Source organism: Pezoporus wallicus, unplaced genomic scaffold, assembly GCF_028554395.1.
Source record: "Pezoporus wallicus isolate ANWC-B61680 ecotype Strahan unplaced genomic scaffold, APGP_CSIRO_Pwel_v1 contig_6897, whole genome shotgun sequence".
NCBI lineage: Eukaryota > Metazoa > Chordata > Aves > Psittaciformes > Psittacidae > Pezoporus > Pezoporus wallicus.
The window spans coordinates 1909568-1934743 of record NW_026636510.1 but is presented as its reverse complement, the minus strand read 5'-3'; the positions used below and the strand labels follow the sequence as shown (position 1 = coordinate 1934743).

General features: G+C 41.1%; 2 protein-coding genes across 3 annotated transcripts in view; both read left to right on the top strand.

Annotated features, from left to right (window-relative positions):
- Positions 1-10: 10 nt before the first annotated feature.
- Positions 11-5140, top strand: NDUFB5 (NADH:ubiquinone oxidoreductase subunit B5). Its single transcript, XM_057400491.1, has 6 exons — positions 11-234; positions 831-919; positions 1819-1885; positions 2607-2668; positions 3681-3787; positions 4675-5140. The coding sequence occupies exons 1-6, from the start codon at positions 108-110 to the stop codon at positions 4793-4795; spliced, it is 573 nt and encodes a 190-aa protein (XP_057256474.1). The 5' UTR covers positions 11-107; the 3' UTR covers positions 4796-5140.
- A 2769-nt stretch (positions 5141-7909) lies between these two features.
- The window catches only part of USP13 (ubiquitin specific peptidase 13), a 55119-nt gene continuing 37852 nt past the window's right edge, over positions 7910-25176 (top strand). For both annotated transcript variants that reach the window (XM_057400457.1, XM_057400458.1), the window contains exons 1-3: positions 7910-8256; positions 19894-20019; positions 24429-24489. In XM_057400457.1, the coding sequence (XP_057256440.1) occupies positions 8104-8256; positions 19894-20019; positions 24429-24489 (340 nt within the window). In that variant the 5' untranslated portion in view covers positions 7910-8103. The remainder of the gene's footprint in view (positions 8257-19893; positions 20020-24428; positions 24490-25176) is intronic.

The following is a 25176-nucleotide window of genomic DNA, read 5'->3' as shown; positions in this document are numbered from 1 at the left end:
GCCGGAAGGGGAGAGAAGACTTTGCCATTTTCCAAGATGGCGGCTGATTAGCTTCATCCCGCCGAGGAAAACAGCGCCAGCGGCCCCGCCCTTTACCAGTTCCCGCAATGGCGGCCATGAGCGTGATTCTCCGGGCAGCGGCTGCCTGGGGTGCCCGGAGGGCGGCGAGCGGCGCAGCGGGGGGCGCTCACCTGCCCTGGCTCGGCGGAGCCTCCCGCCTCCCCGGCACTGTCGGTAGGGCCTCGGCGGCGGGAATGGGGGGAGCGGCTGTGCCAGGGGCGAGGTGACCTTGGGGAGCGTGGGAGAGCTGCTCTCCTGAGGATGAGGGGCCGCCCGTCCTTTCCCTACTGCACTGGCAGTGGGGCAGGAGAGGGTTGCTGTGCGGTACGGTTACCGTTGCTTCCGCTCTTGTTTGTGCAGGTGTAAACGCGTTCGACGTGAAGAAAATCCCGTGAGGGGGTGCAACGTGTGTCATCATTTCCCTCAGAAATTGCATTTCTGGGATAGAAATTGGGTCAAAATTGGCGGGAGGCCAAACTTACCCATCTGTGAATTTACCTGGCCCCATATGATGACATTTGGTGATTTCTTTGTTGGGACTTGCAGGTAGAAATAGACCTATGTTGGAAGTTAGAAGAAAAATAGGTTCATCCTAGCAAAATAAGAAATAGACAGACCTGTGGGTACATTGATATCCCCTAGAAAACCAGCTTGTAACTATTCAGATGATGTTGTATACTCTTTGTTTGTTTTCCACATGTGTTGTTGACCTTGTCCTGGCACAGTCACCAAAGGGAGAAAAACACATAATACTTTGGTTCAATTTTCAGCTCCTGTACGACATAGCAGCAGCCATGGGAAAAGAATGTTCATTATCAAGGCAACAAAATTTTATGATACTCGATTTCTGAACTTGTTGGTGAGTTAAAACTGAATTTACTATATTCACTATAACACATCCTTTGCAAATGGTGTAAAAATGTCTAAGATACAGTTTTCTCTATTGTTTACATGAGAACGTCTAAAATGTGGCTGGCACTACTGACATAAGAATTTCCAGTCCTCCTTCTAAATATTTTTTTTGTCATGTGTTGTAAAATCAGGGCCAGATGAAGTAAAAAGAATGGCTGAATGGCAAAAATTGTGATAGGTACTTAAAGCTGTAGTAGCATTCTTAAATTATGTGCATGTGTTATATATGCATAACCTACAAATGCTTTGTACTATAGCCTCCTTTTAATAATGTATTAGGTTACTCTTCTGCAGGGTTTGGCTTCAGTTACCCAAATCCCTAAGCACCAGAGATGAGACTTTGGAAGCCTGACCTGAATTTGACCCCTAAAAAGCTATAGGTTTCAGGTAAAGCCTGTTACAGCCGGTAACAGTCAACTTGATATAACCCCCTTTGTGCACTCAGGCTTCCTTTATCTGTCTTCCACAGTTACCAAAGCCAGCACTGGTTGTATTTATGATGGATTACATTACATTGGTATTAGCGCCTTGGTATGGTTAAATGCTGAAGCTGGTCATCACAAGATGCTGAGACAGCATTCAGGGAAAGCATTGCTGCCTGCTTCTACGAGACTGAGAGATGGGAAGCTGAACTAAATAGGCTCCTGGACTGACACAGCATCACCGTTTCTGTGTTCTAATTAAGTAATTTTAAGCAGCAATATGTCTTTACATACAGCATCCTTATCTAAGATATGAATGCAAATCTGTTGGCTCTTACATCATTGTCAGACTAACCTCATTTAAATGTTGTCAGGCTTCTGAGTTTCCCATACTGTTTCTTTTTTTCTTTTATTCCCTGTACAGCGATTCTATGTACTTCTGACGGGAATACCAGTGGCAATATTTATAACATATGTCAACATCTTCATTGGTGAGTGCTCTGTCGTGACTAAGCTAAATACACTGTCAAAAATTATCAACTGGAAACTAAGCGTACTAGATAGAAACAAGTGATCTCTTAAGGTTTGATCTTTGGGAGACCATGAAATAGGCCTAACAGTTATGGCAATCTTGTAAGTACATGGAATATGTTCCCAGTATTTTTATTTTTCTGTAGTTGTTGCTTTTTTAAAAGAAGGTTACCACATTTTTAAAAATGGAAGAATTCCATCTTTTTTACAGTCTTTCAAACATCGGTGAGGTTTAGAGAACAGTTCTGTGTTCAGATGAGGAGTCTGTATTACCTTGTTTGGCATACTTTAAAAAGGCTGCATACACTGCAACTGTCGCTTTTATCTGGCAATAAAATTTTGCTTGGCAATACTTGTTTTACGTCTACTACAGTAATAATATAGAATTGATTTAATAAAGAAATTAGGAAAAATCCATGCTTTCAGCTCATATGCTTTAAAGGGCATTTGTGCAGACTTGATCATAGTTATTTCTTATGTATAGCAGCTAATTTCACACTTTTTTGTGTGGCTAAATCTATGAGCTAGATACACACTGTGTGAAGTGTCTGGAAATATTTCTGAATAGAGCTCAGACTGAGGAATTAAGTACCCTCCCAATTTTCCCAATATGCAAAGTAGAATATAAAGTACATAAAGGAAAAATATGTGAATTAAATGTTCCTCCCTTTTCCTTGTCAGGTGAAGCTGAACTTGCAGAGATTCCTGAAGGTTATGTTCCAGAGTACTGGGAATACTACAAAGTGAGTGTAACGTGTAAAAGGGTGGCATGTTTATCAACAACCTTCCTCTTGATGACACTTTTGGGAGTAAAATGTGTGGAATATGATAATGAGGATGGCCTTTGGGTATTGGTGTAACAGAACTCAAATTCTGCAATTATGATTTTGGTAAACTTGCTTTTTTCAGCTTTATGGAACATGCATGTTGCTGTAGGAGGTCTGTTTATTGACAAAAGTAGATATGAATGGTCTGTAACTATATGCAAATAAACTGCTGAAGCTGTATGTCAAGAATTTTTTATAATATTCCTAAGTAGTAAGAACAGTCTTCTGTTCTCTTTATTCCCTACATGCAGTTTTTGTCTTTTATTTCTTGCTCTGGAACTACAGCACCTTAAGATACTGGAGTTTAAAGTGACATTACTTTCTTTTGTACTGTTTGCTACTGTCATTTCAAAGTCCAGCACTACACAGGCTTTTATATCTAGAACTGGAGATTTTTATATTCAGAAACTCTCAGTTACACTTTTTTCATTTTATTTTCTTAAAATTAGTTTGTGGCTTCTTGCTGCAAGCACATTTTTGGTAGGAAGTAATTGAATTCAGTGATTCTAATATGACTGTTTCAACACACTTAGACTTCTGTTCCTAGTGAAATGACTTCTATGTGGAAGCAAAACTTTAAAATGTCACTGAATATGGTAAGAGTTTTGGAGTCCATTTCTGTAATTACGGTGGAAGTTTTTACTTCAACAGAAAGAAAATAATTCACGTCTTCCATTAGCCTTTAATTTTGCTACAGAATAGTCGTCTGCTGGTTATCTTGGCATCAAAAATGTCAAAAGAAATATTTGAGAGTTCTGATCTTACAAATAGTTGAGCGTGTTTTTAACTTTACTATTACGGTTTGAGTGATTAGCACTCATAGCGTTGATGACATGTTTTCAGGACCAGGAACATGCAAAATGGTTTAGTTATGATGACATTTCTACTTGTAAATTGCAGGAATAATCTCTGCTTTTGTATTTTCCAGCACCCTATAAGTCGCTGGATAGCCCGTTACCTCCTTGACCCCCCTGAAAAGAACTATGAAAAGGAGATGGCTGTACTTCATATTGAAGCGAAGAAAACTCAAATGAGGTATGTTATATAGCTCAGGGATTAAAAAAACATTCATACTGTAGTTGACCATTTTGCTTAACTTACAAAGTTGAATGCTGATGTAACATGCTTACTTCTGTATCACTTGACTCTGAATGCTTGCTGCACTGGCTGATGCGAAAGTGGAAGTTAGGGTATCTGTAGTCTCTGCCTTCTCAGTATTACCAGAACTGGAAGGATCCAAGGGCAGTCTTGTAAAACAACAGTGACTCTTCAGAACAGTTGGTATTTATAAAGGTATAGCTCTGTCTTCCTGAGTCAGCAGATGGACAGCTCTTTTTGCCTCTGCTAATGCTCATCACTTAATTGGGCAACTAAGTGACAATTTACAGGATTGATACTGTTCGTTGTTGCTGTTGAAAATTTTGTGGGCAGGAATGACATTGTACTGAGTTTGTTCTGCACTTACTCAGAGTAAATGGTGGTGATGGAAGAAAGTCTGAGTTCCACGAACTGTTGCCACTTAGACCAAGACAGCATAACTCCTTCTACTATCACATTTACTCCTGATTTTCTTACTTCTATGTATTCTTAGTTTAAAGCTGTATCAAAACTGTCTAGCCCCTTACCAGGCAAGAAGCTGTGGCAGAACTGCAAGTATTTTTATTACTTTTCTATGACTTGCTGAAAAAAAAAGATTGAAATAGAAGGCTGTAATAGCTCATGTTTTAGTTGAGCCCTTCATATTTTGGTATTGTCTATGTTTCAGTAGTATTAACCATATTTAGCATACTTAGTATCTTTAGCATACTTAGCATCTATTTATTAACCATAGATGCTAAACTCATTGCTGACATTGATATACGTATGATCAAACCCAATAAACTTCATGTTGAGTGTGTTCATTGGTTTGGTTGTTTTTGTAGGCTGATGGAGTTGGAGGCACGCAGACTGATGAGACAGAGGGGCGATGGACCTTGGTATCATTACGAAACACCTGATAAAAATCTTGTTGACAATTCTATGAAATCCACACCTGACAATTAAACAGTTTTAAGACTGTATGCATGGTCTTAAATGCATACCAACAGATTGTGGCTGAGCTATGTAATACACATCCTGCTGTTAACTGATGGAAATCAATAAACCGTGTTTTTGTTGATTCCCATAATTTGAAAGAAACTGTGTGGTAGTTAAGCTCATATAGCTGTTAAAGCTGTTAATCAGAGAAAATGCCATGTATCAGTTGCCAACAATTATTCCTTTTCTCTAGAACACAGGTGTAGAGTGGGCTTTGTGACCTAATATATATGAAACAAGTTGATGTTATTAGTGTTCATTGTGTGAATTCCAGTCTTAAAAATTTTCAATGAAAGGTGCGGGAAACTGCAAGGCTTTCTTGTGCAAAGCGTTCCCAGGTAATTTGTGGAAGATTAACTAAGTAAGAAAAATATCTTCAGATCTTCAGAATATTGGGATTATATCTACCCCTTTAGGCAAATAGTTTCTTTCTCATTACTTGTAGTTGAATTCATCTCTCACTATTTTTTCCCAACTTGCATATTGTTCAACAATGTGCTGTCATTTTCTCTGCATGATTTCATACATTTCTCTCTTTAAAGAACTGTTAATAGCCTTCATCCCTGATAGTGTCACCCATGCTGTTCTTCCTTTATTATTGCCACCAGCTCTAAACTTTTTTCTTCTTGTATATGTATCATTTATGCTTCTCTACTCTTTCATTTTCTCCAGTCTCACCTCCTATATATAGTCTATGTCTGTAAAAGACTTTGTAAACACTCTTAAAAAGGCAAACCAAAGTGTCTCCCCCCCCCCAAAAAAAAAAACAAACCAACAAACAAAAAAACAAACTTTGGACTAGGCAATTCTCTATGTAGATCATCCAGAAATTGTTGTCTGTTGAACATATTTCTCCATGGTTCTGGGGGTTTTTGGTTGGTTGTTTTTTCAGTGGGTTGGTTTTAAATAAGGCTTAAAAGTGTAACAGGTACTTTTGCTTCATACTCTAAATGGTAATATATCTAAAACAGAGCTACATACTCCCTTTGTGGCAGAAAAGATTTTCAGTGATGAAAACACATTGCAAGGTAATACATTAATATTTCTCTTAGTGAGAGATACATACCAATGTCACGTAACTTTCATGTTATTAAATATTTATCTGGCGACATGAAGAATCACATGTAGTTGTGGGGAGGATAGTCTTTACTAGGTGTTTTTCTACACTTCTAACAATTATGTAGGGATAACAGAGGGTATTCTTTACCTGGCCGACTTTTGCCACTAGAGGGGTGTGTTTCCTCGGAGGCTGTGGTACTCCTCCACTTTAAATGCCTCAAGAGATTGATGGATTGATGCCTCTGACACTTTGTGACATTGAACTATCTGTCCAATTCAAAATTTCTCCTTTTTAAGGATATAAGCCAAAATAACCCCTGGCCATGTTGTGGTTTGAAGCTGTTAAAACATAAATTTATGTGAAGCAACATTACACAGACCATTTTCAGCAAAGACTGCCTTGTTTGCTGTTTCCCAGTACTGCCAAACATTAGAAAGACTCAGACTGATTTTTATATCAGTGCAATGACTTTCCTTTTTGTTTGAGACAATCTTTCAGGTTAGACAGCTTGTATGTCTTACTGTGGCTCTCATAAATGCTGAGTTAATAATGAGGGAAGCCATTGTAAAAGCACAAAGTTTTCTCAGGTAAAGTAAATCTATCTGGTGACTCTATCGATTTGGGTTTTATTCAGCATCCAACGAGGCTCACAAGTTTTTGATGCAATGTCTGTTCTTCAACTAAGCCTAAGGCCATTCATTCTACTGATACCATAATTTGGCCCTAGTATTTCACGCTGTTCCCAGCACTTGAAACACTTCTTTCAAGATAGAAAGAATGCTGAGAACAGACTGCAGTGGTCTCACTCTCACAGCCTATTTCGTTGTAGCTGGATACAAAGTTAATATTCAAGTCTGTTGTTAGTTGGGATTTTACTAGAATCACCTTTTGAAATTTAATTTTTTGAGGTAAACAGTGGTTCTAGCAAAGGTCACATCACCTGCTTGGATTGAATCCTTAGATATAATGTGGACTGTAGATGGAAGGCTATTCATCTACATTACAGACCTTAAATTGAAGTGATTGGTCATTTCTTTAATCCTGCTGCTGTCAGGCATCTGTAATAGTTATTAGATATCAAGGGGGAGGGGGGAAGAAAAGTAACTTTTTCCCAGAAACCTTTTCTCCTACCCTCAGCTGTATTATTTCAAAATGAAAAGCAAAGAGAAACACAGCAAATGCAGGGGAAAAAAAAAAGAAAAAAAAAACAACAGGGAAAAAAAAAGGAATTTTAAGCTAAACGTCCCATCTCTCAAGACATGGGGTTTAGTTGCTGGTGCTGCAGCAGGCTTCCTAGGAGACCTCGGGCTGAGTCTCCCTGCCCTGCATGCCAGCAGCCCCCTCCTCTGTGCCAGCCCGTTCCGCTTGCTCTGGCAGGTTACACACCACTGGGTCGCCAGCGCTGTCCAGGGCGGGGCCGCCACGCTCGCCCCGCGTACCCAATGGTCGCGGCACCTTTGCCGTGAACTGCAGGGCGTGTCTGAAAGCTTACTTTTGGCATGTAAAGTTAGTAGATCCTTGCAGCTGAGAATTAATGTACACTTAGTATTCGCTTGCTCAAAAATAAATAAAGCCTCCTGTAGCAGAGCATTACGGCTCAAAGGCAAACCTCCTCTGAGCTACCCAGGGAGACCTGGAGACCAAGCCTCCGTTCTCTCATAGAGCCACAGAATGGTTTGGGTTGGAAGGGACCTTAAAGACCATCTAGTTCCACCCCCCTCTGCCATGGGCAGGGACACCTTCCACCAGTCCGGGTTGCTCCAAGCCCCGGACAACCTGGCCTTGAACGACGGCAGGGATGGAGCCGACCCCTCCGGGAGCCGCCGCGGGTCTCGGCGGGTGCGCAGCGCGGCCGCGCGCCGCCGGCTGCCACCTAACGGTGGTCCGAGGCACGCGCGCGGGGGCGGGAATCACCTCAGGGGAGCGTCCCGCACCGCCCCCGCGGGCGGTACCTCCCGGCGTCCGCCGGAGCCCGCTCCGCCCCTGCCGCCCTGCCCCTCCCTCTCGCCCTCCCGCGCTGGGACCCCCGAGTGCCGCCGCTGCAGCTGGTGCTGTTCCCGCCGCCACTGGATTAAAAATAGCATCTTCCCTCCCCCTTTCCTCCTGCAGGCACGGCTCGCCCCCGCCGCGCCCTGCCCTGGGCCCGGCTACTATCCGCCCCTATTGCCCTCGCACTGGCTGCTCGTCGTCTGCCGACCGGTGGGAGTGAAGGAACATGCAGCGGGCCGCGCTCTTCAGCGGCGGTGATGCGCAGATGGCCGCCGGGGACCTGGGCGAGCTGCTTGTCCCCTACATGCCCACGATCCGGGTGCCCAAGTCAGGGGACCGGGTCTACAAGACGGAGTGTGCCTTCTCCTACGACTCGCCTGTGAGTGCAGCGAAGCCGCCCCGGCTGCCTTCGCTCCCCCTCCCCGCCGGCGCCCGACCTGCCCTCAACCGGCGCTGTACGGGAAACGTGACCCTCCCGCGGCCCGTTCTCCATCGCACCCCGTTCGGGGAACAGCCTGTCTCTCCCGGGGTCGCTGCTTCTTCCGCAGGCTTCATAACCTCGGCTGTTCCTTCCGTTACCAGCTCGCCCGCCTCCACCTGCCGTGGCTTACTCCGCAGCCAGGCTTCCCTTCGCTTCCCTCCCACCCCCCGCCGAGCTGCCGGGCTTCCCCCGCCACGCGTGGGAATAGCGGTGGGTAGAGGCCCAGCCCTGCCCCGTCCTGTGCCCGCGGGCTGCTGCACCGGGGCGTCTCTCGGCACATCGCTGCTGGCTCGTACGCTGTCGCCGTGCTTGTTCGTGTATTTCCCTTTCTACTTAAAGCGGTCCGAAGTGGTTGCTTAAACATGGGGTTTTTGCAGATTTGGGGAAACTTTCCTGCCTGGGAAGTGGCCTTTAGTGGTCCGGGGTCTGTCCGCTCCCGTAGGGAGATTTGTGTTTGCTTTCACACGGGCCGTAAAAAAGGGCAGTAGCTGGCATGTTTCTGCTAGTAGATGCCGATCGTTTTGCTTTTCTGCTGTGTCGGTGCTCATTGTTCTTTTTGCAGTCTTGGGAGAAAGCTTCCAAAGTAAAGGCTGTTCCTGAAAATCAGTGTGAACACCCTTCTGAAACACTCTCTCCTAAGGTTTCAGTTTTGTCACTGGGCTTCAATGAACTTGTAGCGTTTCCCCACTAGCTTGCTTAGTTTGCTGTCAAATGAATGCTTGATGTACAGGAAACTTTCTGTGGTGTTACAGCTGTCTTGCAAAACACCCACAAGCTCCACAGATTGTACGTGTTCAGCAGCAGTTTGGGGCCTGACTAATTCTTAAGTTTGCTGATAGTGCTGGAAGCCGTCATTAATAGGAATGATAAGTGCTTTGTAAGAAACAGGTGCTTAGAAATTACACTTTTTAAATGGAGCTGAAATTTTAATAAGTGTCTTCTATACATGAAGTTGACGTTTTTCAGAGGTGGTTGAGCCCTCTGTGTTGATGTTAAGCCAATGGCAGCAAGGAAAAGGAAGCTCAGAGTTTACATTACAGACTATTCAATGAAAGATACATTTCAGACAGATTTTTTAATTCTTTAACTCCCTCTTTTTGATAATACTTTCTAATTCAGAAAATTAAAATTGGTTTAAAGGTGACTCAGCTGTCTGGTGTTCATCATGTCTTGTTGAACAGAGGTTATTTTTACCCACACTCTTCAGATCTCAAGTGTCACCCATCAGCCCCGACTGTTCTGGGAGGGATTCAGATTAAAACTGCCAAAGCAGACTGCTGAAGAGGTGCTAATTGCATTATATATTTAATAAAGTTGTGTGTTTTTTTGTTGTTTTTTTTTTGTTGGGAGGGAAATCAGTGTACAGCAATTTTCCTTTAAATTTCTGCTTGGATGAGCACATGGTTGATTTTTTTAGCAATACTTTCATTCGTATTCAGAATTGTGGTTTATAAAAGTTGCTGTTAACAAGTAGGAAGGGATATTAAATACTGCTGCGGATTGAAAAAGCAATCACATCCGCCAACAAGCCTCAAGTAAACACCACAAAAGCTGTGTGTAGCAAAACAATGTGTTTGAACAGGACATAACATTTGAGAAAAACTCAACAGACGCTCTGTGTAAAACTAGCAAAAGGAGTGGGAATTGCCATATGTGATTTCATTTTTTTTATTTCTCCCCAAAATGTTTCAGCCCTTTGATCTTATTGGAAAGAGATTTCAGATTTTGGACAATGTTGTTCTCTGTTGTTGAAGCTTTTTGTTAAAATTGCATTATAGGCATTCACTGAGCAAAAGGCTTAGCGGAACCTGTGCAGTACCAGTAAAAATGAAACTAGTATCAGTTTCGATTGTTTTCCATGGCTTTTCAAGCCCATGCCACTCTGCACCTTAGCTGAGCAAAGACTTACCTCGGATTTTATTTTTTTCTTCCTGTATAACCTAATGAATACTGAGTATTGTTTATAGGATGACAGTTCTAAAGAGCAAGTGTGTGCATTCTTGGGTTAAACAATGTTATTTTCAAATTGAAAATAGCAGAGAACTTTTTTCAGTCTTTTGTTCAGGAGGAAGGTGATGGGATACAGACAGGTTGTTGCCTTGGCTAATGGGAGATGTTTGTGCTTTGTATTAGATTAGTTTTGCAATTTATTTTCTCAGGTCAGCTATGTATAACCCAAGCAAGCCTCTTCCTATTGGGGTGTCTGCCTCTTTTTGGAAGAAGATACACACTTTGCTTATTTTGTTAAATACTAAAGCAAATGATCAGTGTTTAAAAAAATGCATTCTTGGTTTTATGTTCCATGGTAAAATTCCAAATTACTTTTTTGATGGCAGAGGTGTTTTCTCTTGTAAGCTTCTTTCTCAGTGTTCTTCACATCATCTCATTTTGCCATTTTAAATATGTTCCTTGTTACAGTTTAACTTCAGCATGTCTCTAGAGTCAGCTTCATGAGAGATGTTTTATTCTGTCACTTTTCTTCAGTACCAGATCTTTAGTAGTTTCTTTAATTAATGCTGTAAAATTGTCTCTCAAGCTTTACCCTTTTTAGTTGTTTATTTTGTGTTTTGTTTGGGTTTTTTGTGAGTTTTTCATTTGGTTGTTTGGTTTGTTTGTTTTTTTTCTTCTCCAAAGTGAATTTCCTGACAGAGAAGTAAATTTTCTGAGTGTTTGTCTATGTCTTTAAAGTGTTGTATCCAGTCACGCAGCAACTCCATACTCAAGTTTTTTACATTGATTGTGTGTTATTACATTTCCTGTAAGGAAGTCTTGTGATCCTTAAAATACACTAACCATCAGACATGTGAGCATTAAGGTACAAAGTAGTATTATATTTATAAATAAAAGATTCTGCAGCAGTTTTGAAAAGGACCAAGAAGGGTGGGATGGTCAAAACCAGAGCTATTTGTGTCAGGGGGTGCCAAAGAAAATGAGGTACTGGGTGTGAGGCTCCACCTTTAACTTTCGGTTGTGCAAAGCTTAAAGTGGCTGGGAGACCTTGCTTTGTCATTCTATCATTGTGTCCCCTTGTCCAGATTTGAGCGGTGTAGCATCACTGAGATTGGTGTTCCAGTGGATATGGGCAGCTTCACTCATTGTTCTCAAATTGGTTGAGGTTCCTTTTCCATGAGCTGGAAATCTTACTTCCTGGGGTGAAGATCTGAGAACAGTGGTACTTTTGTGCTGCAAAGAGAGTTGTTAGTTCAGATCAAAAGTGTGAGGTAGGAGAGGTACAAGAGGATATTCATTGTATTTTTTTTTTCCATGTGGATTAACTGTAGCGTGATGGTCTTTTTAGTAAGGTAGTATTGTTAGAAAGACCACTAGAAAGATGAGAAATTCATGTCCTTAGATTTGGCCTATTTCCAGCAACATACTGGAGTTGGTTTCTAGGAAAGCTGGCAGAAACAGGGGGCAAATTTCTGTGTGCTTAAGAGCCTTAGTGACACTTTTTAGTTTGCTTGTCTCATAAGATTAGAAAAGGTACTTTTTTAAGAGTTAATTTTTAATGACTTCTTTCCTGTGTTGGTTGGTGGTTGGGTGGTTGGTTGTGGGTTGGTTTTTTTTTTTTTTTTTTTTTTTTTTTTGTTTTTTGTGGCTTCTAGAAAAAACTTTATCTAATGAGGACTCCTACTCCAGATAACCATTGATTATTTATACAGGAATTGAGTGACTGGCCCAGCAGCTAGCTATTGTAGTCTAGTACCACTTCCTTGTTTCCAACTTGGCTGATGAAGTCCTGTACCTCTCATTTTTCAGATTTGACACATGGTTGTCCCTCCTGGTGACTTTTTCTGTGTCTGTGCCCCTGTCATGGAGATTTCCTGTCTCCGATTTCCTGTCTCCACTGTGACATCTTTTGTCACATCTTTTGGCAGATGAGCCAGACTTTGTATTCAGTACAATGCAGGAGGCAAAAAGACTGTGTTGTATAATCTTTTGTTTTAGTATTATTTCTATAGAAGTATAGCATTCAGCTGGAAATTCTGTCTGGGATCCTTGTCTCAAAGGCCTCCAGTCATTTTGGACAAGATACATCTGAGGGAGAGGCAGCTGCTACAAATACGATACCAACTGGAACATAAGAAAGGTTTGCATTCAGGCTGTATATGTTTAAATGGATATGCTCTGAAAGCTTCTTCATGAAGGGCATTGTTTTACAACCACAGCACAGGTTATGAGCCCGATACAGTGACAGGACCAAACTGGTTCTGTAGGTTGCAGAACTGTTTGATTGAGCAGCCTACAGCTTGGCTTCACTCTGCTGGAACACCTTGCAGCTTCTAACGGCTTCCTCTGTGAATCTTGCTGACTTAATTTTTGTGACTAGGGGACTCTGTAGTGGTTATGTTAGGACAGCTCACAGAAGCTAGACTATTCTGAAGCTCTGCTGTTTATAAGACAGCCGAGCTAGGACTGAAAATCCTTAAGAGTTTGCAGTGTATAATGGGTGTCGGTGACCATGCTGCATAAATGTTTCTAGAAATAAGCACCTCTCATCTGGCTTTTCTTTTGGTCAATATTCATTGAAGAAAATTAGTCACTGGGGCCACTGTCTGGGAGGGGTAGCCTGGTATCTTGTTTCTATTGATGGGACAGGAGCAGCAGTGAGGAAACAAGTAAGGTGACTGAATACACCAAGACAAATCGAATATTCCAGACAAAGGATTTTAGCCTAGATGCAAAATTATATCCAGATTATTGAGGGAGTGAATTGCCTGGTAGTGGGTGATCACTCTGAAAAATCAAAGCAGTGTTGTACGGTTGCATCACAGGGCAGTACCAAAGCTGTCCCATGGGTGAGTGTTTTGCTGGCTGGGTGCGCACCAGGACACCAAGGTTAACAAAATGGTCTTCCAAAGCTGGAGAATGGTAAAATCAGTAAGGGCTGTGCCTGCAGTGTCTCACAAATGTGAGAAGTAACTGTGGATTTGGAGAAAAAACATTGTGTGTGTGTGCATTGTACATTTCTGTGTGTTTGATCTAAATTTGGGTCTTACTAGCCTTCCCCTCTATAGCCATGACTGACCAAACATTAGTTATCCTGTTATCCAGAGCAATGATGGGCTGGAATATTATGGGTAGCAGAGAGACTTTGATTGGAAGTTACCTGGAGTGATAGAGGATAAACACAGAAATGCAGATGAATGGACAACCCTGCACCTCTGCTGAATCACTGTGGAGCCATTAGGTTTCCGCTCAGCTCTTCCCCATGTTTTCTGTTCTGGAAGCACTGTCTTTGTGACCAACAGAATTGTATGGCTAGAGCTCTGCACAAACCAAAAATCATCAGGCTTTCTCTAAGCTGCCATGGAAGCAGTATGAGTGGCACTGCTAGAGCTGGGAAGTAAACCTTCATGGGATCTCTGTCAGTGGCTCATGCAATCTGCACCTGGGTAATATGACCTCAAACAGTCTTGATTGATGGGTGGAAGTTCTGTGTTCCTTGTTGCAGATTAGAAGTACCTAATGATAGTTTTACCATTATTATCTGCTCACCTACCACGAAGCCTTGATCCTGCCTGTGAATGTGACTTGTGAATACTGCTTTGGAATTATGTGTGCCCTGTTCTGGAGTCTGCCTGTGATTTATGCATGTGAGTGAGCAGTCAATCCACCTTTTGGAATGGTGGTTTGGTTTCATTTTAGTGACTGGCTGCCTGAACAGCTTTTTTTTTTTCTTGCCAGGGCATACAAGTGCTGCACTTGATTGGCCTTGTCCGTGTGCCCATCTAGAAGCTCCAATGAAGACAAGACATCTTTGTCAAGCAATTGCAGAATAATCTGTTAGTAGGGAAATACCCAGTGCCATCCTTACTACTTGGCATTTAGCCCAGAACATGATGAATTGTAAACTTTTCAGAATGGTAATATATTTGCTGTTACAAGTTCATCTGGCTGTCCACATGATATCAGGACCCCAGAGACTGGATATGTTTTTTATTTTGGTTATGCATCATTTGTTCAGTATTTTGCATGTTGTTATTGCAAAGTGTGACAAAACAGTAAATAGTAACTTACATATTTGGTTTTTTTTTGTTTGTTTGGTTTTTGTTTGGTGTTTGTTTGTTTTGATGGGAAGGTGTGGGAAGGATTTCTTTAGCACTTGGAGCTACCAGTCCAGTTACTAGAAATCCTGTACTTTATTTCAGATCATTTGTCCTTTCTTTCTCTGCCCAATCCAGCTCTTCTTTTTCCTCCCATCTCTTTTGCCTTTTACCAGTTCCAGTAGTACATGCCTTCTCTTCACTGCTTGTGTATGTTTTCACATTAATGCTTATGTATGTCTGTGTCATTCCATTCCTTTTCTGTTGCTTTTCCCTCTCCTCCTCTTTACCAGATGTCAAATTTTACCCTCTTATTATTCCTTTTCTGCTGTAATTTAGTTACACTATTGTGAGATTCAATGTGATGTGTATGACGGTCCTGTACGTTTTCTAAATATATTCAGGATTGGATTGCAGTTATGCAGCAAAGGTCTTGTGACCACAGCCAAATTAATTTTGGTGATTGCTGATGAATAAACAGTCTGAATAGAGCCTGTAACAGTTCTGTATGGTCGTGGGTTTTGTAGTGAAATGCTCTCATGGAAACCATGACCAAATGCACAGAGGAGCCAGTGACCCTTTGTCATAACTGGCACTTTTTACTTTATATGTGATAACATAAGCAAACTTCTCTTTATATTTAGGTATGAAGACTTGTAAAGACTTGAGGTGCCATTTTGCCCTCTTTTCTCATACCTGTATTAGCAATATTCATCATGTTCTAGTGGACCTAAAGAAAATAGCTGTGTAGTAGATTTGCCTGAGTATGTAACTCTTTGCTGCGTTAGTAGATCACCACAGCAGCTGTGGCTTTATAAATTCATTATTGTCTAAAATTGCTAAACCCTAGATTTCCCTGAGGGGTTTAAATGGTTTGGGGTTTGGTAATGAGATACGGGCCATTAGTTCAAATCCTGATCAGGTTAGTAGTGTTGGAAAGCTGTTAGTCTGTGGTGTCATAAGCATATGTGAAGTGAGGTGGTATTCTCTCTGTTTCCTCGTGGACTGGAGTTTGTGTTGGCCAGACCTCTTGTCCACCAGCTTTCTTGCTCTGTTTTTCAGGCCTGAGAGGGGGTAAGTCTGTTGCAGTTTAGCTCTTTTTCCTTCCTCCTCTGCGAAACATGAATATCTAAATAAGTAAGAAGACCTTTTTTAAAAAACAAAGCATAACTTATCTCCTTGGTGTGGACTGTGCCTCCCTTTGTATCTGTAAAGCACCTGGTATATTGTGGCTTAACTAGGGGCAAATTGTGCCTGACAAATTTGATCACCTGCTATGACAGGGTTACAGTGTTTGTGGATAAGGGGTGAGCAACTGACATCATCTGCCTGGACTTGTACAAGGCATTTGATACTATCCTTGCATGACATTCTCTAAGCTGGAGAGTTGTGGATTTGATGAATGGCCCACTTAGTGAATAAAGAACTTGCTTAATGGTCTCACACTTGAAGAGCTGCAGTCTGTCTTGATGTCTGGGTGCAGACCAATGATGAGTGTTATCCCTTGGGGGTCAGCACTGGGACAGGCGCTGTTCAACATCTTTGTTGGTGACATGGACAACAGGATTAAGTGTACCCTCAGAAAGCTTGCTGACGACACCAAGCTGTGTGATGTGGTCAACATGCTGGAGAGAAGGGATGCCATCCAGAGGGACCTTGACAAGTTGAAGAACTGGAGGCCTGTGCAAAACTTGTGAAGGTCAACAAATGCAAGTTCCTGCATGTGGGTCAGGGCTGTCCTAGGCACAGGTACAGGCTGAGTGGAGAATGGCTTGAGAACAGCCCTGAGCAGCAGGATTTTGGGGTGTTCGTTGATGAGAAGCTCCACATGACCTGGCACTGTGAGCTTGTAGCCAAATATTTGCTGGGCTGCTTCACAAAGAAGCATGATCAGCAGGTGAAGGGAGGTGATTATCCCTCTCTGCTCTGGTGACGCCCCCACCCGGAGTACAGCATTCAGGTCTGGAGCCCCTGTACAAGAAGGACATGGACCCGTTGGAGAGAGGCCAGAGGAGGTCACGAAGATGATCAGAGGGCTGGAGCACATCTCCTGTGAAGAGGCTCAGAGACCTAGGGTTGTTCAGCCTGGGGAAGAGAAGGCTCTTGGGAGACCTTAGAGCAGCCTTCTGGTACCTAAAGGGGCTCTTCAAGAAGAGGGAAGATCTACGTTAGGTATTAGGGAAAAATTCTTCACTATGAGGGAGGTGAGGCCCTGACACAGGTTGCCCATAGAAGCTGTGGCTGCCCCATCCATGGCAGTGTTCAGTGGGGCCTTTGAGCAACCTGATCTAGTGGAAGGTGTCTTTGCCCATGGCAGGGGTGTTGAAACTACATGATCCTTAAGGTCCCTTCCAACCCAAACCATTCTGTGATTCTGCTATGACCATCTTAGCTTTGATTCTTGAGACAAGCTATATTCTTCTGGTGTAAGATAATTGTCTTCAGTACTTTAGATATGTTTCCTTTCTCCAGTGTAAACTTTCACACATATGTAAAATGACTGTTGGTTGCAAAGATTTGTATGCCACAGGGTATGTAAAATACTATTCCTTCCAGAACTGGTTGTGTGCTCAGTAGGGTTCTCCAGCATAAAGCTTGTCTTAGATCACAGTCAGGTGTTCTTTAAGCACCAAGTAGGGGCCTAATCCTTTATACAGCCTTCTGCAAAGGTGGCTTTTTCACACATCCCTGTTTTGCTGTGACCTTTTAGGCTTTTGAACAGTCTGTCCAATTCTTTCCAAATTGTGAGAGAATAGCATGCCTGTGTTCTCCAGGAGAAATTACTGTTTTGTTAGTAACCACAACCAACTTACTCAGATTCTACATTTAGCTCATAGACTGGAAGTGTCAGATTGTTGTCATAGGCAGCTTATCAGAGCGGTTCAGTGGTCTCTTGGATTCCCTCCAGAAAAAGAGAAAATGGTCTCCAAGAAAACAAATTTGTAAACAAAGTTCCTGAGACCCTAGAGTAACAACACTATATATTTTTATTTAGGCTGGGTGCCTATAGTCCTCTCTTGTAGAGGACACATGCATGACTTTCTCACGGAAGATAATACAGGATGAAAGAGTAGACAGCATAGGTATAAAATGGGCCTTAAATAGATAAATCTGTGAAAGAGTAGTGTAAATTAAAATTAATTAAATTAATATAATTACAGTTTTAAATGCAACTGTATTTTAATACTATTTTGAGTTTTAACTACTTTATTACTTTTGAGCACAATCTTAACTGTCCGCCGTGTTCTCAAAGCTGTGAACATGTCAGATTTAAGGAGCTGTATGGTTATTTTATTTTATTTTTAATACAATCTCAGGTAGGTGTTATGTGGATTAGAAATTAGATGACTAAATAGTTTACTGTTTACTCTGCAGAGATAATCATTGTGGTATCTAGATGCTGAAAAAATGACTTCCTGGTATATATTAAGTGTGAATGGCAGATAGTTTAAATCCTTATGCTTCAGATTGATTGGAATGCTCAGAGCAATTTTTTGTCCTTTAGTTAAAGCAACAGCTGTATACATCATTACATGTTTATCTTTTGCTAAACCTGAGTTGCTGAAGCTTGTAAGTGTTGCTCCACATGAAGAAAAGCGGAAGAGACTTTTTCTAAAGTCTTGGGGTAAATCATCCTTCTCTGGTCTCTCTTTATGGTGTGTTTCTCAGCTCCATGGTTGTGTTGCGCACTGCGGAAGTACCGATATGAGTTGGTGTCTGAGGCAGTTCTTCAATTCTTGCGTTGTATTGATTCAAACAAACATGCTTGAAGGTGTAGCATAGAGGTATGCATGACAGTTGTAGGTTAACTGGAACTTTTCGTTCCTTCAAGACCTTAGAAATACTCAGTGCCAGTCTTTGAAAGAGACTGGGAAGAAATAACTGTGTTTAGAGTGGAACATTCAAGCCTGGTTTTCTTTCATAGTGAGAGGAGAGAGACTTACAAGGGTCTTATCTGGTCTGTGCCAGGTATCAAATGAGCAACAACTGTTCAACACTATTAGCCCTTCAGCTTCTTTTTTCTGGAAGAGAATAAGGTATATTAATCTAGTGCAAATAGGTGAATACTGGAGATCAGCTACGATTTCTGTCAGACTTGTGCTCTGCTGCTTGTTTGAGTGCACTGAACTGGAAAGAGCCTAACTGGTACAGTGGCTGTCTGGTGCAGCATGATGGACAACTTTGTGTTCGCTCTGAGAGAGGGGCCTGCTAGGGCTTGGAGGTGGAGTACAGGTTCTTGCCTGGCAGAGCACTGAAGAGAGGCAAGCTGGGCAGGAGAGAGTTTCATTTTATTGCACTGAATATATTTCAGGTGTGGCACTATCAGGTGGTATCCTGTCAAAGCAATTGTTGATGTAACAATTCTCAATACATGATTATGTGCATGTATGTGCCTAAGGTGACTTTTTTTTTTAATTTTCTGGATGTAAGGATTTTTATTTATTTATTTACTTAATTTCTTTTCAAGTTGCCTATGGTTTGGCTCATGTTCTTTGAGGAATATAGTGTGAGCTTTTCTGTGCCTGTGTTTGTGCTCCAATAGCACAAACACCTTCACAATAGAAGGAAGGTCACAGTGCTTCTGAAAGGCTCAATCTTTGTTATGCACCATCTACTCAAAACAATACATGTTGGAGAGGGCTTAAAAAATTGATCCAACACCAAGGAACCAGATGACTGAAAGTCCTTCTGGGAGTCTGAATATATAAGAGAGATCTAGGAGTAGTGTTAAAATGGACCAAGACCCCAGTAACAGTCAGCATCAACACCCAGCTTTTGGGAGAGCAGAAAGTGACAAGACTCCTGCCAGGTTATGTCAGCATTTGTGATCAGTACCAGGAATATATATCTTTGTATTTCCTTTCAGTACCCTTGTCTCCAAGCACTCTAATTGTATGAATAGAGAGAATCCCTGATAGGCACTGAAGAATTTTCACAAAACACTTGAGGATTTTCTTGTTAGCCAGTTTTGAGCTGTAAGATCACTTGAGATCTGTTTTTCTCAGACAAGATTCTGATCAACAGTAGAAGTTGTGGCTGAATCCCTGGACTATGAGCTCTGCCACGCTTCTGATTTGGAATGTTGTTCTTGCAATCAAACATCCAAAAGAGTTCCATTTTAAACGACTGTGCTTGATTATTTCTGGGCTTTACAAATTTCTGCACCTATAAATCTCTGGGGATCAGGCACTTAAATGGAATTTTTCAAGACTAACTTGTAGACCTCCAATTTGGACAGTTGCTAATCTGTAGTTTTAAAGTGATCCATTCCAGTGACTTTCTAAAGGCTATGATAGGGTGTGGAATTTTTAGAGGATGACTGATGTAAACACCATAATGAGCTATGAAAGGTGTATTTTAAGTGCTTGCCCAATAACAGAGTCTGCCATTTTTTAAAATTAATTAATTTATTTATTCCTGCTTGCTAGGTGCTTTCTGTCCTGCTCTGTTCCTTCTGTGCTATAACTATTTTTGTTATTTGTTTTAGGATTCAGAAGGAGGTCTCTATGTGTGCATGAACACATTTCTGGGATTTGGAAGGGAACACATTGAGAGGCATTACCGGAAAACAGGACAGTGTGTATATTTGCATCTGAAGCGACGTGTGATAGAGGTGAGACCTGTGGCTTCCCAACTAACTACCCCAGTATTTCTTGGGTCTCATTTAAATAATGCATTGGGGACATAGACCAAATCTTGAATGACAGAGATGAGCATGTTCAGATTTGAGGCTTGGATGTCAAATTCAGGTGCTTAGATCCCAGCCAATCCCATAACTTCAGTTCTGCAGTGAATCAAAGACCCTAAAGAATCAGAACTTCAAGGCAGCCAGTTGCCTGGCTTCCGCTGATCTTTTTCACTACATGCTTCTGCCTATCCCATGCATATTTTCTGCATATTATGTGCATACTGTAGTTAACCAAATACTTTTCTGAAGCTTTGGTAGAATACTTGTTGGTTTTGTTTTTGTTTTAATATGAGGTATTATCTCAGGGTAGTGGGACTTTTCATCCTAAGATTTCTGTATAATTAAACCACAAGCCTTAATCCTGACCTGGGATCTAAAGCTTAGCTTAAATTAATGATAGATTCTAGAGCCATACGCTGCCCTCATTGAGTCTTAACACCCACACATATACGGATGTATACATACAAACTTCATGTTCACTGTTCTTCCATAATATCACTGCCTATCTACAGTAACTTGTAACATTTTCTTTATGACATCTGTTTGTGTGTGGTTGGTCTGGTATCTCTAAAGGGCTGTTAATGACTTCTGGTTGGAGCTGTATGGAAGGCACTGGGTGTGCTTACAGCTCACTCTCCCATAAGCTCTGTCCCCTTCAGCAAGATAGAGGGCCTAAAATAGCTGCTTGGAATGGGATAGAATACTTTGTTTCCCATGGGTGATGAAGGCCCTGAGATATGTAGAGTGCCCTTACCACTTATTTTATTTCCAGTAGATGGCTATTCATATTTTATCTGAATTACAGTGAGGTGGATTGCATGTCTCCAGTTTGAGGTTCTCAATGATGTTTGTTAGACTTCAGAATTGTTTTTCCTTGCAAGAGTGATATCAATATTTTCCTTCACACTCTTAACTGAGTTTTTGGAGGGCCTCATCTAGTTCTAGCAACAGTTCTTACAAGTGAATTTAACACTCCTGAAAGATGATATCTAGGACTAGAGACAGGTGGGCAGAAATCCTGTCACCTTTCCTTGTATGTAACTTTTTTCCCAGCATATGACCAGGGATTTTTCAATATTAAGCTAAACTGGGATTAAAATAAGGCCTCAGAAATTCCTTTCCTGGGTAAAGATTAGGCTGCAGAACTCCAAAAGGGAACCAATATATCAACTGCTGCTTGATGCTCTTCAGCTGATCTAGTTTGGTGGTTCCTGTTTTTTTCCCCTGTGAATCATAATGTAGCAGAGGGGCCTGGTATCTGTGTTTGAAGGTGGTGACACACTGGTGCACTGGAGCCTGTGGTAGGAAAGAGTGTTTGACTCTACAGTACAGGTGAAGATTGTGTCATCTGACATAGCTCATAGATAAGATTCCTCATAGATTAGCTGTGGATTTTGTTTACAATGAGTGTTTGCTTCTTATGTGCCATCCATGTTTTCCTTTAGGCAATATGAAACATCAGGCCTTCACTGGTACAATTCTATGAAGCGTCTGGCACATGCTACATTGTGGGTTTTGGTTTTCTTGGGTGTGGTTTTTTTAAGCCAATCTTTTGATGATGTGGGATACAGTAAAGCCAAAACATTGAATATGCTATCTTAGGACTCTTAGTGAGGCTGCTATTCTTGCCTGTGCTTTCCTTGGCATCCTGCTTGCAGAATGCACTGCGTTGCTGCAGAAATTCCTGTTTGCTTCCAGAGGTGTTTGGAATAAGTATGAGTTGTGTATCTTGTCACAAATCAGTTAGAAAATAATGGTCAGATCTTCAGCCTATTGGCTTAAGTGGATCTGCAATATCTGCCAGTAGCAGATCAGCACCAGCCGCATCTGCTGAATCATCAGAAATGTGCACAAGTGCAAGTTACAAAGCACCCTCTGGTAAAATTCTTAGATAAGTTTTTATATATATTTTTTTTTCTTTTCACAGAGGTTCACTCTTCAGAATTTTTAAATCAGCCACTTTGCTGTAGTATATGATGTGTATACAACTGCCTGGGTAGTATTCAGCCCCAGGAGGACCTTTAGCTTGATGATATAGTAATACCTCAGCCCTATTGAAAACACCGAGTAGAGAAGCATGAAATTTCCTGCAGTAATGGATTATTATATTATTCAGTGATTGTGCTGTTAAAAAATGTGGCAATGGTGCAGTTAAAGAGAATAGGCTACACTCTCATCTTGTATGAGAAACATCACTAATGGAATTTAATCCCACTGCTGATGGATTGTGTGGACTCCCATTTGCTGTGTATGTCACTTCTGTTAGAAGCCAAAATAGTTTTGTAAATGGGGAATGTTTTCAGTGATTCCTGACAGGTGGAGAAACAAGGTAAAAACCCCTGTCAGTTTCTGTTTTTTTCAGGACTGCTGAGCATCCGCAATTCCAGTTCAAATGTATTCAGCAGTTTGGAAAATCGGGCTGACATATTTAATGTCAGGCTGGCAGATAAACACTCCATGCAAATTATTCCTCTTTGAAATCTCTAGTCTTAATGACTTTCACAATATCCCACTTGGTGGCATAAGAATTCAATTGGAGCTTCCTAGTATTGGTAACTTTTTTTTTTTTTTTTAGTTCTGAAGCTATAATCTTTGGAGTATGGTATTTATTTATTCATTATTTATTTATATTTTTTATAAGTAATTTATTCATACTCAAATATGCATTCATAGTATATTTGTAATTGGATTATTATGGAATCTTAGAATGGTTTGGGTTGGAAAGGACTTTAAGATCATCTAGTTCCAAGTGACAGGGACGCATCACATTAGATCACATTGCCCAAGGCTCTGTCCAGCCTGGCCTGGAACGCTGCCAGGGATGGAGCATTGACCACTTCTTTGGGCAGCCTGTTCCAGTGCCTCACCACCTTCACAGTAAAGAACTTTTTCCTTATATCTAACCTGAACTTCTCTTATTGAAGTTTAACATGTCGTATCTTGCTGCTGCTTTCTAAAAATAGATTTGGATTATTGGCAACTTCCTTTCCACTGCTTAAATTCCAGTAGTATTAAGGGGAAAAAGAAAAAAGTTCTGTTCATTATTTTCACTTCATTGAGGACTTTTTTTTTTTCCTAAATGGTGGAGTTGTGACTCTAACTCCACTGTGCTAGGAGTTGTATATATGCATAATAGGTTCCATTCCTAAGTGCAGCCAATGAGTGTTAGTTGACATCTGCTCTTTCTAAGAATGGAAAACTTTCCTATGATGTATAAGACTTCACTGATGATTTCAGCAGTAGCTTTGGTCAAAGCTTTATTTACATGGTGAAGGGAACCACCCAAAATATGTGACCCTTTCACTTATGAAGGAGCAGAGGTACACATGAACTTTCCCTAGGCTGACAGGTTCTTGGCTAGTTTCTCTCCACCTGTTGTATCCCAATATTACTATTAAAAAAGGAAAAAAGTTACTCAGCAACCTCACCATTTACACTAACATTATATACTACGTAATACATCATGTTAGCATTATAGCCACAGAGGCTTATTTATCTTGATTTGATTTAATGATGGCTGTTCATAAACAGCTTAAGAAGCAAGTGCATTGACTTTCACATTTCCTTGGCTTCTAGTGTTTTCCCTATTATGAGGTGTTTTGAACTGGGGAAATAGTTTTTGAAATGGAATGTCACTTGGAAGTTTACTATTCTCAGCTGTGGAACTTACTTAAATTATAAAATAAAAATAAATAAAAATCCTTCTAAAACAATTGCTTGGGTGTGGTCAGGTTTTCCTCCATACTTTCTAATATTAAGAAAGCATGGTGGTAACTTTGATCTTAATGGAAGCAGGCATGGATCCTATTGGAAAGGGCATTTTTTCTGGATAGAAGAAAATTAGCTGAACTAATAGATCACAGTAAAGTGTTCATACTGGAATTGGTTATGAAGGATTGAATCTTTTATGTGCATAATAGCCTTTTCTTCCCCTCTCTAATTCAGCTTTAGTATTAAGAAATACTATAAGGGATCAAGTGGTGATAGGTCTGAGTGATGGTAGGTGCTTCTGTTTGTGGACAGAACAGCAGTCACCCATGATGACCATGAGTCATGCTCTGTTTAATTATGAACAGAGTGAAGTATGAAAGATTCAGATGGTGGCTTTCTCACTCCGTGAGGGTAGTAAGCAATGATGAGTTGAGTCTTCTTGTCAGAGGTGAATGAAGAGGATTTACATGCTTGCTCAGCAAGGACTGCGATTTAATAGTAGGACGATGAACAGATAGAGGTGTGTTGGAAGTGGTGATGGTATGGGATTATTGCTGGTTTACTCTTGTCTCAATTGATAGATTTTTTTTTTTTTTTCAAACTGTTTCTTTCTCTCTTTCCAGAAGGTACCAGGGGCATCTGGTGGAGCTTTACCAAAGAGGAGGAATGCTAAGCTATTTTTAGGTATTGTTAACAGCTGTTTTCACACAGTCCTTTTCTGACCCTGTCTGCATGTAAACTTGTGTTTTGTCCACCATATTGTCTGGCTTTGGAGCTCTTTGTGGCTTTTCTTTTTGGTTGGTTGTTATTTTGGGGGGGGGGGGAAGGGGGGTTGGGGAAGAGGATTGGGTTGATTGTTTGGATGATTTTTGTTTGGTTTTGATTGTATTGGGTTGTTGTGGTTTTTCGTTTGAAAAAGTAGGCCCTCAATTATTCTCACAACAGCTTTTTTTTTTTTTTTTTACAGTTAGCGGCTCTTATGGCTAAAGCGAAACAATAGCATGACCTCCCTTTGGAATTACTTTGATCTGTGGAATGTGTCTTTAAGAGGACTTTGCAGATTGTGTTCCATTAAATTGTTGCTGTTAATGTTTGGAGTAAGATTTCAAAGGAGGGCTTAGAGAAATGAAAAATAAAATCTAAAGATGAGTCATAAAGAAATGAAAATTCTTTTGTAGGAGTTAAGTCAGTTAAGGAGTTAATTTGCAGATGCTGTTCTAAATGCCATTTACTGGATGCTTGTAAAATAATAGGTTCAGCAACAAAGCTGGTTGTGGTGCAGCAAAGGTTGTACAGTGTTAGCAATGTGAGTGTAAATAAGTACAAAAGCATGGTCTAATTTTATTCTTGCTGATCTACTGCCTGCATTTT

Bases quoted from the DNA above. Each gene is read 5' to 3' on its own strand.
- NDUFB5 (XM_057400491.1), top strand. From the start codon at position 108: ATGGCGGCCATGAGCGTGATTCTCCGGGCAGCGGCTGCCTGGGGTGCC. The intron at 920-1,818 runs GTGAGTTAAAAC...TTCCCTGTACAG, and splicing joins CTCGATTTCTGAACTTGTTG to CGATTCTATGTACTTCTGAC. The intron at 2,669-3,680 runs GTGAGTGTAACG...TGTATTTTCCAG, and splicing joins AGTACTGGGAATACTACAAA to CACCCTATAAGTCGCTGGAT.